General features: G+C 45.4%; 1 protein-coding gene across 1 annotated transcript in view; it reads left to right on the top strand.

Moving 5' to 3' along the window:
- The first annotated feature begins 5,064 nt into the window (after positions 1-5,064).
- CSTF3 (cleavage stimulation factor subunit 3) overlaps positions 5,065-16,502 on the top strand; it is an 80,923-nt gene continuing 69,485 nt past the window's right edge. Inside the window, exon 1 of the mRNA XM_034769926.1 lies at positions 5,065-5,364. Within this exon, the coding sequence (XP_034625817.1) occupies positions 5,335-5,364 (30 nt within the window). The 5' untranslated portion in view covers positions 5,065-5,334. The remainder of the gene's footprint in view (positions 5,365-16,502) is intronic.

Raw genomic sequence — 16,502 nt, 5'->3', positions numbered from 1 at the left:
TCTGATGGTATCTAGTTTGCAAATTAATTCCAGTTCTGCAGCTTCAGGTTGGAATCTGTTTTTGAAGTTTTGTTGTTGTAGAATTGCCACTTTGAGGTCTGTTAGTGAGCGACCAGAGAGAATGACGTGTTCTCCTACTGGTTTTGGAATGAATCCATCATAGGACCTAACCACATCAGCCACACCATCCCGGGCTCGTTCACCTGCACATCTACCACTGTGATATATGCCCTCATGTGCCAACAATGCTCACTATCTTTCTGAAAAAACAAAAAAACCTCAGCTGACTCTCTAGAACAGAGGTGGGCAAACTACGGCCCTTGAGCCCCCGTCCCCCGCAGCCTCGGCTCGCCCTGCCGCCAGCGCCGTGGGCAGGGGGGCTGTGTGCTCCTGCTGGGCAGCGCAGCGGAGTGGCTAGCTCGGGCCCGGGGGGCTGCCAGTCCTGCTGCTCTGAGCAGCATGGTAAAGGGGGGAGGGGTTGGATGGGGCGGGAGTTGGGGGAGCAGGAAGTGGGAGGGAGCGGATAGGGGTCAGCGCTACCGCCGGGAGATGCTGCAGCCCCCAGCCCCGGGGTCACTACCGCGGGAGGGACCAGTGCCCAGCCGGGGAGTCCCCGCCCCGCCTCCTACCTGCGCCGGCCCCGCTGCAGCCATCGCCGGGCTCGGCTCCGGCTCTGGCCCCGGCCGCTTCCTCCGGGCAGCGACTTCCCGCCCCTGGGTCTTCCCGCCGGGCTGGCCCGGGAAGGCCCCGCCCTGCTCGCTGGGCGCTGCGGGACGCGCCGGCTCCAGCCCGTCCCCACCCTCCAAGGGCCCCGCCCCTGCGCCGCCAGCACCAGCAGCCGGGGGGCCCAGCTGCCCCAGTGAGGCCTGGCTGCTGGCTGGGACCATCTGCCGCGGGGCGAGGGAACGTGGGGCAGGGACTGGCCAGAGGCTGCTCGAGACAATCCCCTGCCCTGGCCTAGGTCACGGGACATGTTCCTAAGCCGTGGATTATTTGAAAAACTAGATCTGTTCGCTCAGGAGCGGTTCTTTGAGGTCTGCTGGGAGGAGATGGGGGCTGCAGCAGGGGAGAAATACCCAGTAGAAGCAGCTGCCGAAGCAATTCACTAGTACCTCCAAGTGCTCCCCTTCCTAGAGTGCGGGGCCCACAGGGAAGGGGAAGCACCTGCAGTAAAAGGGGATCCTCGGTTTGTTCCTGGGGAAAAGGAGGGGGCAGAGGGGACTAAACCCACAGAGGGCCCAAGGATGTGTTACTTATGTGACAAAGTGATGCCCTATGTCTGGGGGGATCCAAATACCCTCCCTGAGCAGTCCAGGTGAAATAGGGTGACCAGACAGCAAGTGTGAAATATTGGGACACATTGTGGGGGGTAATAGGAGCCTATATAAGACAAAGCCCCAAATATTGGGACTGTCCCTATAAAATCGGGACATCTGGTCACCCTAAGGTGAAAGCAGCTCCCCTCCAATCAAAGATTTCAGTGGGGGAAGCTGCCGCATGCTCATAACCTCTGCCTTTTCCGCTGGGGTTAACGCTTCACATACTCCTCACAGCACTCTCGAGAGCAGGGCCGGCTTTAGGCCAATTCCACCAATTCCCCCGAATCGGGCCCCGCGCCTAAGAGGGCCCCGCACTCAATGGCAGGGCTGCTGGGGTGGGGGCAAGTGGCCAAGAATCCCTTCCCTGGCTAGAGGCTCCTTTTTAATTTTTACTCAACCGGCAGCGCTCCGGGTCTTCGGCGACACTTCAGCGGCGGGTCCTTCACTCGCTCTGGGTCTTCGGCAGCACTTCGGCAGCAGGTCCTTCAGTGCCACCAAAGACCCGGAGCGAGTGAAGGACAAACCACCGAAGACTACGAGTGCCGCCCGGTGAGTACAAGCCCCAGATGTTTTTTTACGTGTTTTTTCTTTTTTCAGTCATCCTTGCCGGGGCCCCGTCAAAACTGTTCGAATCGGGCCCCGCACTTCTTAAAGCCGGCTCTGCTCGAGAGAAGTGTTGCTACGGCATTCAGCCATCAAATCAGTGAGAGGGGCAGTCTGAGAATCCTCCTCTGCACGGCGTGGCATGTTTATAATGGCTTCTCCATTGTCATCTGCTTTTAACCTGCTTATCAGCAGTCTGTGGAGCAACCTTGATGCGGGACCTTTGTGCATTCTAAGATCGGGTAACCCCTTCCACAATCGTCCTGCCTGGGTTCTGCATTTTGTACCTTTCTACAGGGAGCAGGGCCTGCTCCAGGCACCAGCACAGCAAGCAGGTGCCTGGTGCGGCCGATGAAGAGGGGCGGCACATTCAGCTATTCGGCGGCGAGTCCCTCAGTCCCTCTTGGAGGGAAGGACCTGCCGCCGAATTGCTACCGAAGAATGAAGCGGCGCAGTGAAGCTGCTACCGAAGTGCCGCTGAGCGCGATTGCAGCTTCCCCCCCCCCTGCTAAAACCCTGGAGCCGGCCCTGACAGGGAATAACAACAGCTCCAAGCCGCCTGCATAGATTCATAGATTCTAGGACTGGAAGGGACCTCGAGAGGTCATCGAGTCCAGTCCCCTGCCCGCATCAAGTGATCGTTCACACACCAGGCTATCTGAGCAGCTTGGCTCTTTGTGAGAATTTCCTGAACTATTCCCATCATAGTCTTTAAAGCTTCCCCAAACCAGGGCCGGCTTTAGGAAGTGCGGAGTCCGATTCAGATAGTTTAGACGGGGCCCCGGCAGGGATGCCTCACCCGGCAGCGCTCCGGGTCTTCGGTGGCACTGAAGGACCCGCTGCCAAAGTGCCGCCGAAGACCCGGAGCACCGCCGAGTGAGTAAAAATTAAAAAGGCGCCTACGTTAGGCGCTCTTCTTTAGGGCGCGGGGCCTGATTCGGGGCAATAGGCCTAAAGCCGTCCCTGCCCCAAACTTTTGCACAAGTTCAGTCATAAACTCCTCCTCTGCCTCAGAGCCACCCTCCAGGGACTCTCCAGTGAGATCCAGGGGCCCTCTGACTTTTCTCCCACCCAGGAAATGAAATGGGGCACTCCAGGGTAAGCAAATAGACAGGGGAACATTACATCCCAGTCACTCACCCTCTTGTTTGCATCTGTTCCTGTTGAACATGGATTTTAGAGTCCTGATGAACCTCTCAACTAAACTGCTGATCTCTGGATGGTATGGGGCAGATTTCAATTGCTTTACCCTGCACATAGAATCACAGAAGATTAGGGCTGGAAGAGACCTCAGGAGGCCATCTAGTCCAGTGGTCTCCAAAGTGGGGTGCACAAGAAGATCCTTGGGGGTGCGAGGGAGGAGGAGTGCTTTTTTCTTTTTTTGCTTCGGCAGTTTAGGCGGGAGTCCGAGCGGTTTTTTTTTTTTTTTTTTTTTTCTTAGGCAGTTCGGGTGGGAATCCAAGTTTTGTTTGTTTTTGGGTTTTTTTGCTTCGGCGCGGCAGGGGGTGCGTGCTCAAAAATTTTTTTTACTAATAGGGGTGCACGATCAAAAAAGTTTGGAGACCACTGATCTAGTCCAACTCTAGGTAACCCATTTCAGTGCTTCACCCACCTCCTAGTGAAATAGTGTTTCCTAATATGTGCCCCAGTGTCTCGCCAGCCCTGGCACACGCTACCATTTACCTTGGCCTTTTTTATAAACTCTTGGTCTGGGTCCATGAGGTCAGACCTGCCAAAATTAACTAGAACTCTGGCTGCCACCACTGAAGTCTTTGATTGGAAGGGAGCTGTTTTCATCTGGACAGCTCAGGGAGGGTATTTGGATCCCCCCAGACATAGGGCATCACTTTGTCACATAAGTAACACTTCCTTGGGCCCTCTGCGGGTTTAGTCCCCTCTGCCCCCTCCTTTTCCCCAGGAACAAACCGAGGATCCCCTTTTACTGCAGGTGCTTCCCCTTCCCTGTGGGCCCCGCACTCTAGGAAGGGGAGCACTTGAAGGTACCAGTGAACTGCTTCGGCAGCTGCTTCTACTGGGGATTTCTCCCCTGCTGCAGCCCCCATCTCCTCCCAGCAGACCTCAAAGAACCGCTCGTGAGCGAACAGATCAATCAAGGAGTGATAAATTCCTGCCCCTTTATTTTGTATCCAGTTTTTCAAATAACCCACCGCTTATGAACATGTCCCGTGACCTGGGCAAGGGCAGGGGATTGTCTTGAGCAGCCACTAGCTAGTTCCTGCCCCACATTTCCCCGGCCTTGGACAGCTGGTCCGAGCCAGCAGCCGGGCCTCATGAGGGGGGGGGCTGGGCCAGGCCAGCACCCCAGGGCCCGAGCCGACCCAGGCTGGAAACACCGGGCGGGGGGGGCAGCCTGGGCTGCGCCTCCTCCCCCCACACCCCTCTTACTTGCTTCAGGCTTTCCGCGAATCAAATGTTCGTGGGAAGCAGGGGAGGGGGCGGAGACTTTGGGAAAGGGGCGGAGTTGGGGCGGGGCCCCGTGGAGTGTCCTCCTTTTGGAGGCACAAAATATGGTAACCCTATGCAAGTGGCTGAAGCTCACTCTATATAAAATGTAGGTGATGTTGGTGAGTTGGGGAACTCAACCAGTCGAGGGTGGGAGAGGTGGAAGATGACTGATGGTGTTTCTACCACTTGTCAGGGGTCCTCACTTCAGCCAGGAGTGCTGTTGGCTCTCCAGTTAGTATGAAACAATCAAATGGCAGCGGGGCCCCAAGGAGGCTTTTTCCCATCTCCCTCTGGCTAAGGGGCTGGAGCCACTTCTTCTAGATGTGGTCCTGGTTCCTCTGACCCGCACCAAAGTCATGCCATTAGTTTGGCACAATGCGCTCCGAAGGGGCTGTTCTTTACCAACAATTAGCGCGGGGAAGCTGAGGCTGACATCACAATGCACCGGGGCACCACTACTAGCTAGGTCGGGAGAGTGCGAGGGGCTCCCTTCGGTCCGCCCAAGGGAGCCTCCTTTTGCTCCGTTCCGTAGACCAATCCCACCTATAGTACACACATCAATCACTTCCGCCTCGCTGTGGCGTGCTGAGGTCAGAGGGTGCGCGTGGCACACTGTTCTCTCCGTCTCCTCCTTTTCCGCTAGTCTCAGCGCAGCGCGGCGCCCCTACAGTTTCGTCGCTCTCTGTAGTCCTCGCGCGTACGCTCTGCTCCCTCGGCCACCCAGCAGCCCCCGCGCGGTGCCGCTCCTCCCCCCCACCCCTGTGAAAGCCGATCGGGGGCGGAGGGGCGGCCATTTTGTTCTCTAGACCCTGGGTTGCTGGAATCGGCGGCGGCGGCGGCGGCCGTGTGGCTGGCGGGACCCGGGGAGCCGCCGCAGCGCGGGCCGCTTTTTAAAGGGTTTTAATCTGTCTCAAGGGGCCGCTGCTCGGCCGTGTTTTAACCCGCCATGTCCGGAGAGGGAGCCGCTGGCGACCAGGTGAGCGGGAGCTACGAGGCCGGTCCCCTAGGGGCAGCGGCCTGCGGGGGAGGGGCAGCGCGGCAGTGGCGACGGGGGTCCCCGCGCCCGCGTAGGCCTTGGTGAGCGGCTTGGCCGAGCCTCCTCTGTGACTGGGGGAGGGGGCGGTCGAGCCGCAGGGCTCCGCTGGGTGCGTACACGGGAGCAGCGGGGAGGTGGGTGGGAGGCGCGGAGCACAGGCGAGGAACACAGGGTGGTTTTTTTTTTTGCCCTTTAGACTTAAGGCTCCCGGGACCAACTGCAGGGCCTTTCTGTAGCGCGGTGGCACAATCAAAGCAGGGGCCCGTTCTCGCCTTCCCCCAACGCACGTTGTACGAAACCTCCGACTTCCATATTTAACCAACTACAGTTGGGAAACGCCTTGTATGCGTTCACGGCGGGTGCTGGACTGTTAGACTAGTTAAACCGAAGAAATTTTTAAAAATTCGCGTTCCCCATCCATGTTGGCAAGCACGTTTTCTTTCGAGTCAACTTGGACAATAGGAAGTGCAGTCGGTTTCAGTTTCTGGATGCCATGCATACTAGTAATATCTCGGTTTCAGGCTCCAGAAGATAGTTGAAACCCAATTAAGCTGTTTATATACAAATATTTTATTTGCCTTTGTAAAATAAATTTAAGCTTTGGGCTTATACTAAGAGATTGTGACCCTTTAAACAAAACTCTAGTGACTTTTCTAAATTTCAGAAATGTTTTTAATCAACACATTTAACAATGAAAATATTAAAATGTACTTGTTCAACAGAGGTGGTGGTTTTTCCCCTGAACAGATTTGTAATGGAGGGAATCTCTTCCCGGTTACTTTTTGTGCGGGCAAATACCTCATTGTAATTACTTTTACATCAACTTCATTGTGTGTTTAATTATGCTGTTAATGGGTAAATAACTTTTCATTAACTTGTTTTTGTTTATTTTATAGGCAGATACAATCTGGTGTTGTACATCATCCCCCTTAGAACTGGTGTTACTATGAAATGCTTTCTTCACTTACCAGCACACTTACTTTCTTTCTACTTTTGGGTATTGAAGAGACTGCTCTGCCAGTCAGAGCTATATTTTAAGTCCATACTCACTTTGCGGGGAAAACCCAAAGTTTCTGAAGCAGGGAGGAGTGATGGAAACAAGCTCAGAGGAGATGGAGACCACATATATACAGTACTTATACAAGTTGATGGTTCTGCTCTTCCCTTCTTAGTGAACTTATTTTTTTAATGGAGGTGTGAGTTAAGAGAAGTTTCCCTGTAAGTCAGCACTATCACCCACACTTCTCGCTGCAGGCTTTAGTAGTGGGGGAAGTGACTGTCTAGGTTATGGGGAGACACTTCAAAGGAACACCGGTTCTTGGGGGGGAAATGGGGACCTCATTATCTATTTTAACATAAAGCTCTCAAATCTTGTCTGCCTGTAAAGTAAAAGAAATTAAAACAAGCTAAATGAAAATAGACTTCACAAAAGTATATAGCAAAATTGAGATAATAAATATTCAAAATTCAGTGCTTTTCCCATTGAAACCAATACGGAAAGTTTCTTAATCACAGTTACTCTGTTTACTTCTTGGCAGCCATCTTCCTTGTAAAGTTCACTGCAACTGGAATTATGATGCTCCCATACTTATCTAATTTTGCTGTAAAATTGTGGCAATCAAAAAAGCTAACAATGTTGGGAATCATTAAGAAAGGAGTAGATACTAAGACAGAAAATATCATATTGCCTCTATCTAAATCTGTGGTAGCTCACATCTTGAATACTGTGTGAAGATGTGATCACCCCATCTCAAAAAAGATATATTGGAATTGGAAAAGGTTCAGAAAAGGACAAAAAAAAAATGGTTTGAGATATGGAACAGTTTATGAGGCAAGATTAAGAAGATTGGAACTTTTCAGCTTGCAAAAGAGACAACTAAGGGGGGATATAATAGAGGTCTATAAAATCATGACTGGTGTGGAGAAGGTAAATAAGGACACATTATTTACTCCTCATAACACAATAACTAGGGGTCACCAAATGAAAGTAATAGGCAACAGGTTTAAAGCAAACAAAAGGAAGTATTTCTTCACACAACGCATAGCCAACCTGTGGAACCTTTTGCCAGAGGATGTTGTGAAGGCCAAGACTATAACAGCGTGTGTTTTTTAAATAAAGGAACTAGATAAGTTTATGGAGGATAGGTCCATCAATGGCTATTAGCCAGGATGGGCAAGGATGGTGTCCCTAGCCTCTATTTGCCAGAAGCAGGGAATGGACAACAGGATGGATCACTTGCTGATTACCTGTTCTGTTCATTCCCTCTGGGGCACCTGGCATTGGCCACTGTAGGAAGACAGGATACTGAGCTAGATGAATCTTTGGTCTGACCGTTCTTATGTTCTAAATATTTTATAATATGCAACATTACATAGGAAAATCTTAGTGTTTCTCTTTAAAAATTGAATGAAATTGTACCGATAATCCTTTGGCCAATTTGAAGTTGTTTAATGAAGAGTTACCTCTTGGAAATAACTTTTAGTGTAGTTTCATGGAAATTTCAACAAGACAAAATTACTGGGTAGTGACTTAATTGTATACCTTTTTCATCACTGCAAAGACTATTAGAAAGTCATTTATGAAAAATGAAAAATAATGTTTTCCATCCACAGTAAGCGTAAAACCATTCTAAAAGTAAGCTTCCTGGTATAATTATTCTTGTGTAGCCATGCATTTGAGGATTTCCGTAGTCAAAGGACTTTCAGGACTCCTTGTTCATGGATGTGCAGCATGAGAATGGAAGGTGGTGGTGAGATTATCAATTTTAGTAATGTTGACATGTGAGTAAATTTTGTATAAAGGGAAAAATACTTAAGTTTAGCACCTGAGGGCCAAGTCCTGAAGGGCATCATCAACTCCAATACTGTCTGCAGTACGGAAATGTAGGGAAAAATGTCCATGAACTACCTTCCATTGGTACAGCTGCTGTTAATAAGATTAATTTGTGTGATGGTAAAAATGCTAGATCCCACTGGACTGTTGTCAGCATTAGATCTCCCACCAGTTCTATCACTGGTATTACCATTTAATTACTTTTTTAATTACCTAGTGTAGACAAGGCTATGCTGTTTTCCAATGATAGTTGAGGGTGTTGAGCACTTCAGAGATCAGGCCCTTAAGCATATGCAGTTTGAGATTTCTTTATAGCCTGTCTAAAGCATGTAATTTCACATAAGGTTTTGAAGCTTGTAAGGTTTATATTAAAGGTTGCTAATATTTTCCTCCCTGCCCTAACTCAATTTCTTACTAATCCCATGATCCTTTAACTGTATCCATGCTGGTGAATCTCCCACCCAGTTTACTTCAATGGAGCTCTGTGCAGACACAGGGTTTTGACTGTGTGGGTCTAATCCGAGGATCAGGACACAGCTTCTTCAACGTACTGGGTAAAGTTTCCAGTAATCTAAGTGACTTAGGTGTCCAGATCTCTTTAGTGCTTTTGAACATTTTAACCACAACTAAAGTATCTGTAACAGAATGAAATTTAGAAATGCCTGTTAAGGATAGTACACTATCTGTGTACTAGTATTTTCAGTTTCTAAAAATATGGGACTGAGCAGTTGGTAAAGTATTTTACCAGGATGCAAGTGTAATTGGATTCAGGTTTGTTCCCTTGATCAATGTAAAATGTCTGAGATTCCCATTTCAATGATAACATAATACACTTTAATGTTAAAAGGTTTTCAAGGTAAAAATGAAACCACAGAGAATAACATGATTAAATAAATCCTCCAACTCACTCCCCTTCTCCACTACACTGAAAGTACTTTTACCAAGGTATTTCACAACCTCTTTCTGGCCAAATCTCAAGGCCTTTTTATTTCATTCTCATTCTCCTTGACCTCTTTGGTTCTGCTGATACAGTTACACATCCTTTTTGAACTCCCTTGGCTTCAGTGATACTGTCCTTGCCTTGTTTTTCCACGTTTTTTATTTCTACAGTGACTGTTGTCAGGATGATCCCTCTTTTCTCGGTCCTGGATGTCTCACTGCCAACTTAAACTTAGTGGACTCAATATCCTCTGCTGCACCCAGTCTCCACTGAGCACAACAAAGGAGGTGTGACAACTCTCTGGTTAGGGGGATATCTAGGTGCCAGGTTGCCACTTCAAGATAGTGTAGAGCAGTTTAAGTACTGCTTTAAGCTATGCCCTAGCTTTAGATGCCTCTGAAGGCCAACTACCAGCTAGGGATTTCTGGAGTGCATGCAGGTCTGCCTCTACTTGTTCCCCTATACAGATGGCTGCGCAGGAGATGGTACAGCTGGCTACACCACTGGAATCCCCATCTATCCATCCAAGTCCCTATATAGCTGGGAGGGTCTGGGAGAGTCTGTAATGGGTACAAGGACTGAATACAGCATTGTCTACCAGAGAGCTCCAAAGCTCACCCTAATCTGTCCATTCTTTTGTCAACCTCTGTGTCACTCAGGCTACTCAGTTTGAAGTCATCTCTAAATTATTCCTACACCTTGCCCCACACATCCAGCCTCTGTCTAAATCCTGTTGCTTTTTTCTCCACATCTCTCATATCTGACCCTTCCTCTTTATCCAGACATCAGAAACTCTCATCCAGGTACTCAATGTCTCCTGTTTTGATTACTGCAACTCTAATCTGCCTGACATATTATTGTCTCAATTTCATACGAAATACATTGTATCCAAGGTCATATTTACCTGAAAACCTGATCATTTATCTGTATTATTCTCTCCTTGATCTTTGCATTAACTCCCCATTTCCCCCTCACTTTTTGTGACCGTCAAACCACAGCATATCTGCCTTTCTGTGCTTGTCATCTTTTGCTTCTATCCCTGCCTCTTATCTACTTTATCAATAGTGCTAGCCTCGGAACATCCATTTATTCACCTTTCCCACAAATATCTCTTCCTTCCACACTGCCTTTACATAAACAGCACTAATCTAATTGCTAATCTAATTTGTAAAGCCACTACCCAAGGGTGGATTATTTTGATAATGATTTAAATCACCAAGCTGGAAACATTGATTTAAATACACCTCTACCCCGATATAACGCGACCCGATATAACACTAATTCAGATATAACGTGGTAAAGCAGTGCTCCGGGGCGGGGGTCCTGCGCACTCCGATGGATCAAAGCAAGTTCGATATAACGCGGTTTCACCTATAAGGTGGTAAGATTTTTTGGCTCCCAAGGACAGCGTTACATCAAGGTAGAGGTGTACTTGATTTTAGTTGTGTTCTGTATTTGTACTTTTTAGCTCTTTTCCTAAAGAGAGGTGTTGATTCTCATTGGTTGGTAACCATCAAAACATGTTTTGCGACAAACTATGGCCTTTACATATACTTGGTGCTTTATCCCCTGGGTTAGCATATACTGTGTCTGTACACATGTAAGCAGTTATGTAGCATAAATATATTTATTCTGATGCTTAATTTGTTTCCTCTTTTTGTTTTTAGAAAATGGTGACTACCACATTGATTTTTATTTTATTTTGCCTGTGATGTGTCAAACTGTATTTGGATGGAAATTGGAATTCAATTTAAAAATGCACAAAAAAAAGCATTTTAAATTTTTTTTAGTTAACTTGTCCTTAAAGTGCTAGAGATGCGTAAGAAGAAAGTGTATCAAAATGTGTTGCATTTAAAACTAACTGATTACTTAAACAGGAAGTATCATTAGTAGTTAGTGAAATGGATTGATTGTTTCTGGTTACCAAGATTTTAGAAGTAGTAGATTGCATCCTCTTTAGTCATAGGTATGAAGAGGAAAACAATTATTTCTGTTTTTAACTCCCAATCTGTTTCTTTATTTTTAACTGAACTAGATGAATAAACTGAAATGAAGAAAATATGCCCTCTTCATCAGCATAAGAGGCAACTGCTGTCAAAAACTGATTTAGCACTTCAACAAACTCTGGTTCCTGGTGCTTAGCCACTCACTTCCTCTGGTTCAGTGGTTTGACTTTACTTAAAACTTTGGCAGCAAATATGTATGGCTTGAATATTTATTGAATTTAAATGATTTTAGTAGATTATTGTAAGTTTAGGCCTTAGGCTAGAACATAAGAACAGCCATACCGTGTCAGACCAAAGGTCCTTCTAACCCAGTATCCTGTCTTCAGACAGTGGCCAATGCCAGGTGCCCCAGAGGGAATGAACAGAACAGGTAATCAGCAAGTGATCCATCCCATTGCCCATTCCCAGCTTCTGGCAAACAGAGGCTAGGGACATTAGCCCTGCCCATCCCGGCTAGTAGCCATTAGCCCTGCCCATCCCGGCTAGTAGCCATTGATGGACCGAGCCTCCATAAACGTATATAGTTCTTCTTTGTTTTTAATGCAGTTATAGTGTTCGCCTTCACAACATCCTCTAGCAAGGAGTTCCACAGGTTGAATCTGTGTTGTGTGAAAAAATACTTCCTTTTGTTTGTTTTAAATGTGCTGCCTATTCATTTCATTTAGTGACTCCTAGTTTGTGTGTTATGAAAAGGAGTAAATACTTCCTTATTTACTTTCTCCACATCAGTCATGATTTTATAGATCTCTATCAGATCCCCCCTTTGTCATCTCTTTCCCAAGATGAAAAGTCCCAATCTTATTAATCTCTCCTCATATGGAGATTTTTCCAATCATTTTCCAATTCCAATATATCTTTTTTGAGATGTGGTGACCACATCTGCATGAAGTATTCAAGGTATGGGCATACAATGGATTTATATAGAGACAATATATTTTCTGTCATCTTATCTATCCCTTTCTCAATGATTCACAACGTTCTGTTCGCTTTTTTGACTGCTGCACATTGAGTAGATGTTTTCAGAAAACTATCCACAATGACTCCAAAATCTCTTGAGTGGTAATAGATAATTTAGACCCCATCATTTTATATGTATAGTTGAAATTATGGTTTTCAATGTGTATTACTTTGCATTTATCAATATTGAATTTCATCTGCCATTTTGTTGCCCAGTCATCAAGTTTTGTGAGATCCTTTTATAGTTCTTCGCAATCTGCTTGGGACTTAACTATCTTGAGAAGTTTTGTGTCATCTGCAAATTTTGCCACCTCACTGTTTTATCCCTTTTTCCAGTTATGAATATGTTGAATAGGACTGGTCCCGTTACAGACTTCTGGGGGATACCACAATTTGCCTCTCTCTATTCTGAAAACTGACCATTTATTCCTACCTATTGTTTCCTATCTTTTAGCCAGTTATCAGTCCATGAGAGGACTTTCCCTCTTATCCCATGACAGCTTACTTTGCTTAAGAACCTTTGGTGAGGGACCTTGTCAAAGGCTTTCTGAAAATCTAAATACACTATATCCACTGCATCCCCCTTGTCCACATGCTTGCTGCCTTCCCTCTCTTCTCCCTTCCCCCCCAGAATCCTAGTAGATTGGTGAGGCATGATTTCCCTTTACAAAAACCATGTTGACTTTTCCCCCAACAAATTATGTTCTTCTGTGTGTCTGACAATTTTGTTCTTTATTATAGTTTCAACCAGTTTGCCTGGTACAGTACAGATCCTTTTGTGTGACCTGTTTACACGTGAATCCGCTTAACATGCGGTAGCGCCATGCCTCCCAGTGCTACCTATTTAACATGCGAGACTCGTTAACATGCGGTACAGGAACTTGCTATGTAGTGCTACAAATTTGCTCACCAACTCACTGACCGAAATTGACAGGAAGTGCAGAGCAGAAACGTGTTGTACATCTTTACCGATATTGATAAAGACGTATCACGCACATTTAGTCATTGTCATGCTAGAGAGAGATATAATATATACAATAGTACTGTAGTTATATAGTAATATATATACTACATGAGAAAATTAAAAGATTGGGATTGCCGAATCTACTCACTGAGGATGGCTAAAAAACGAATCTAAACTGAATGGCTTTGTACAAAATATTAATTCTACCACGGGGCTTAAGTGAAAACGTGTGCGCTATTCAGCAAAACCCACAATAGACAAATCCATGTGCACGTGGTTTGCTCAGGAAAGGCTGAAAGGAATGCTTCTAAGTGGGCCAATTCTTCAAGCCCAAGCGACAAAATTTGGAAATTTAATGGGGGATGAATCATTCCAAGCCAGCAAGGGGTTTATAAGTCGTTTAAAAAAGCGTCATGGCATAGCGCAGGTATCTATTTCTGGAGAAAGCCGATCGATGAATCGGCCGCGAATGCGTTTCCCGTCGAGTTAAAATCTATTTTACAAAATGAAGACTACCACGAAGAACAACTTTATAATTGTGATGAAACAGCTTTATTTGCAAAACTGCTACCTGATAAGACTTTAGCCTTTAATTATGAGACAGAGAAAACAGCTGGATTTAAAAAGAGAAAAGATTGTGACTTTTTTTTTTGTAGTAATAAGACGGGCAGCCATAAGCTTACCCCTCTTCTCGTTGGCCGCTTTCATAACCCTCGCTGCTTTAATCACATCAATAGAGCCAAACTGCCAGTAATATATGCTAACAGCAAAAATGCTTGAATGACCAGACACATTTTCGACGACTGGTTCCACAACAGCTTTGTTCCAGCTGTTCGTTAGCATCTGCAATCAAAGAAACTCGAAGCCAAAGCACTTTTGCTACTTGACTATTGTCCAGCCCATCCTCCAGCCGAATCACTGGTATCGAACGATGTAAAAATTCGAGTGCTGTACCTATCATTCAACACAACATCAAAAATTCAACCTTTAGACCAGTGCATTATTCAGAATTATAAAAACAGTTATCGACGGGAGCTGATTTCTGTGATCGTGTCATGCATGTCTTCAGGCATTTCCGAATTCCTGAAACAGTTGAACATGAAGGAAATTATTTATTTAGTTAAAAAAAGCTTGGGACAGAGTAAACCAAAAGTCCATTGAAAACTGCCGGATGAAGGCTCTCGGTGATGCCTTTTCTGTCAAAGACGGCTCATACTCGGGAAAACTCAACAGTGGCACTGATTCAGAGCCAGACTTTGAAGGATTTTCAGAAAAAGATGTCCTACAAACGCATGCAGATAAGAGGATAAAGGTAAACTTCTCTTTCAAATGATAAAAGATTTTAGTTTGGATACATCGCCAGAAATCATTACTGAGTGGCTGGAGATGGAAGACTGCCCGACTTCAGAATTTCAGTCTGAGGAAGAAATATTAACGGGATGCGAGGCTACGTCGGACCGCGAAAGTGATGGCGAGAATTCTAATAACGCAGGCCTAAATGACAATGACGAGGATGTCATTGAAAAGGTCAAAATTTCGCCCACGGAAGCCCTTAGTTCTGTAGAAACTGTTGTAAGATTTACAGAGGAGCAAAATGCGGAAAATATCGAAATAATTCATCTGCGGCGAATGACAGCCTTCATAAGAGAAAAAAAATGCGAGTATGAAAGAACAGAAAATAACAGCGTTTTTTCTAAGTGAATCGTAGGCACTTTTTTCAGCATGGCCCTCTTAACCTCCGGTCCGTTAACCCGCGGTCGTTGACTCCCAACTTCTGCGCATAAACGGGTCTGTACTGTACTGAAGTCAGGCTTACTGGCCTGTAATTGTCGGGATCACTTCTAGAGCCCCTTTTTAAAATTGGCGTCACATTAGCTATTCTCCAGTCATTTGGTACAGAAGCTGATTTAAATGATAGGCTACAAACTACAGTTAGTAGTTCTCCAGTTTTACATTTGAGTTCCTTCGGAACTCTTGTGTGAATACCATCTGGTCCTGGTGACTTATTACTGTTTAGTTTATCAGTGTGTTCCAAAATCTCTTCTAACACCACCTCAGTCTGGGACAGTTCCTCAGATTTGTCACCTAAAAAGAATGACTCAGGTTTGGGAATCTCACTCAGATCCTCAGCCGTGAAGACCGATGCAAAGAATTCATTTTGTTTCTTATCGTCCTTGAGTGCTCCTTGAGCATCTAGATCGTCTAGTGGCCCCACTAGTTGTTTAGCAGGCTTCCTGCTTCTGATGTACTTAAAAAAAATTTTTGCTATTACTTTTTGAGTCTTTGGCTAGTTTGTTCTTCAAATTCTTTTTTGGCCTTCCTAATTATATTTTTCACTTGACAGAGTTTATGCTTCTTACTGTTTTCCTCATTAGGATTTAACTTCCACTTTTTAAAGGATGCCTTTTTGTGTGTCACTTCTTCTTTTACTTTGTTTAGCCACAGGGGCACTTTTTTTGTTCTCTTACTATGTTTTTTAATTTGGGGTATACATTTAAGTTGAGCCACTATTATGGTTTCTTTAAAAAGTTTCCATGCATCTTGCAGGGATTTTCACTTTTGGCACTGTACCTTTTTAATTTCTGTTAACTAACTTCCTCATTTTTGTTATAATTTCAAATACATTTCTTTTTTTAAAATAAACCTATTTAACTTAAATAAAAAATGATTTTTATCCACCCTGTTCTGCCTTCACTTCATTCATTTGCCTCCTTGAAACCCTCTTCTGTTGTGACACCTATGAGTAATTGGCTTACTAATGATGGCTAAATTCATGGGCAGTTGGGCATATCTGATATTATGGAATTTTTTTTTTAATTTAAACATTACCAAGTTGTACAGTAGTTAGCCTACATAACTGATTCCTGTTGTGTGATTCTTACTACTGTTACACTCCTACTGCTACCCCCTTCATCCTTTTGTTTCACACTTTTATTGCTTTTGTGAACTCTTTGGGGAGGGTCTTTCCTCCCTGTGTATTTGTACACCCTAGCCCATTGGAGCCCAAAGAGGAAGAATGGCCTTAGGGTTAAGACACTGATTGACTTGAGGAACTGGGTTCTGTTCCCAGCTCAGCCACAAACTAACTGTGTGAGCCTGGGCAAGTAATTTGTTTGCTTCATGGTTACTTCCCCATTTTGAGAATGAATGTGAGATGCTCAGATGCAATGGCATTTAGAACCATAGAAAAGCTTAAGAAATCATGATTGTGACCTTTCAGCTCCACTGAAATGCAGAGAGATTTTTCTGCCATTTTTTGTTAAAGAATTAGATCCCTTTCAAATATACAGTCAGGGCTATACTTTAGCTGATCTATTTTGGATACAAAAGTCAGTGGACAGAGCCCTAGTAAATGTACTACAGCAGGGGTTAATCTAC

The sequence above is a fragment of the Trachemys scripta genome, chromosome 4, assembly GCF_013100865.1.
Source record: "Trachemys scripta elegans isolate TJP31775 chromosome 4, CAS_Tse_1.0, whole genome shotgun sequence".
Taxonomy (NCBI): Eukaryota; Metazoa; Chordata; order Testudines; family Emydidae; genus Trachemys; species Trachemys scripta.
Note: the sequence above shows the minus strand (reverse complement) of the source record. Positions and strands in the feature narration are given on the sequence as shown.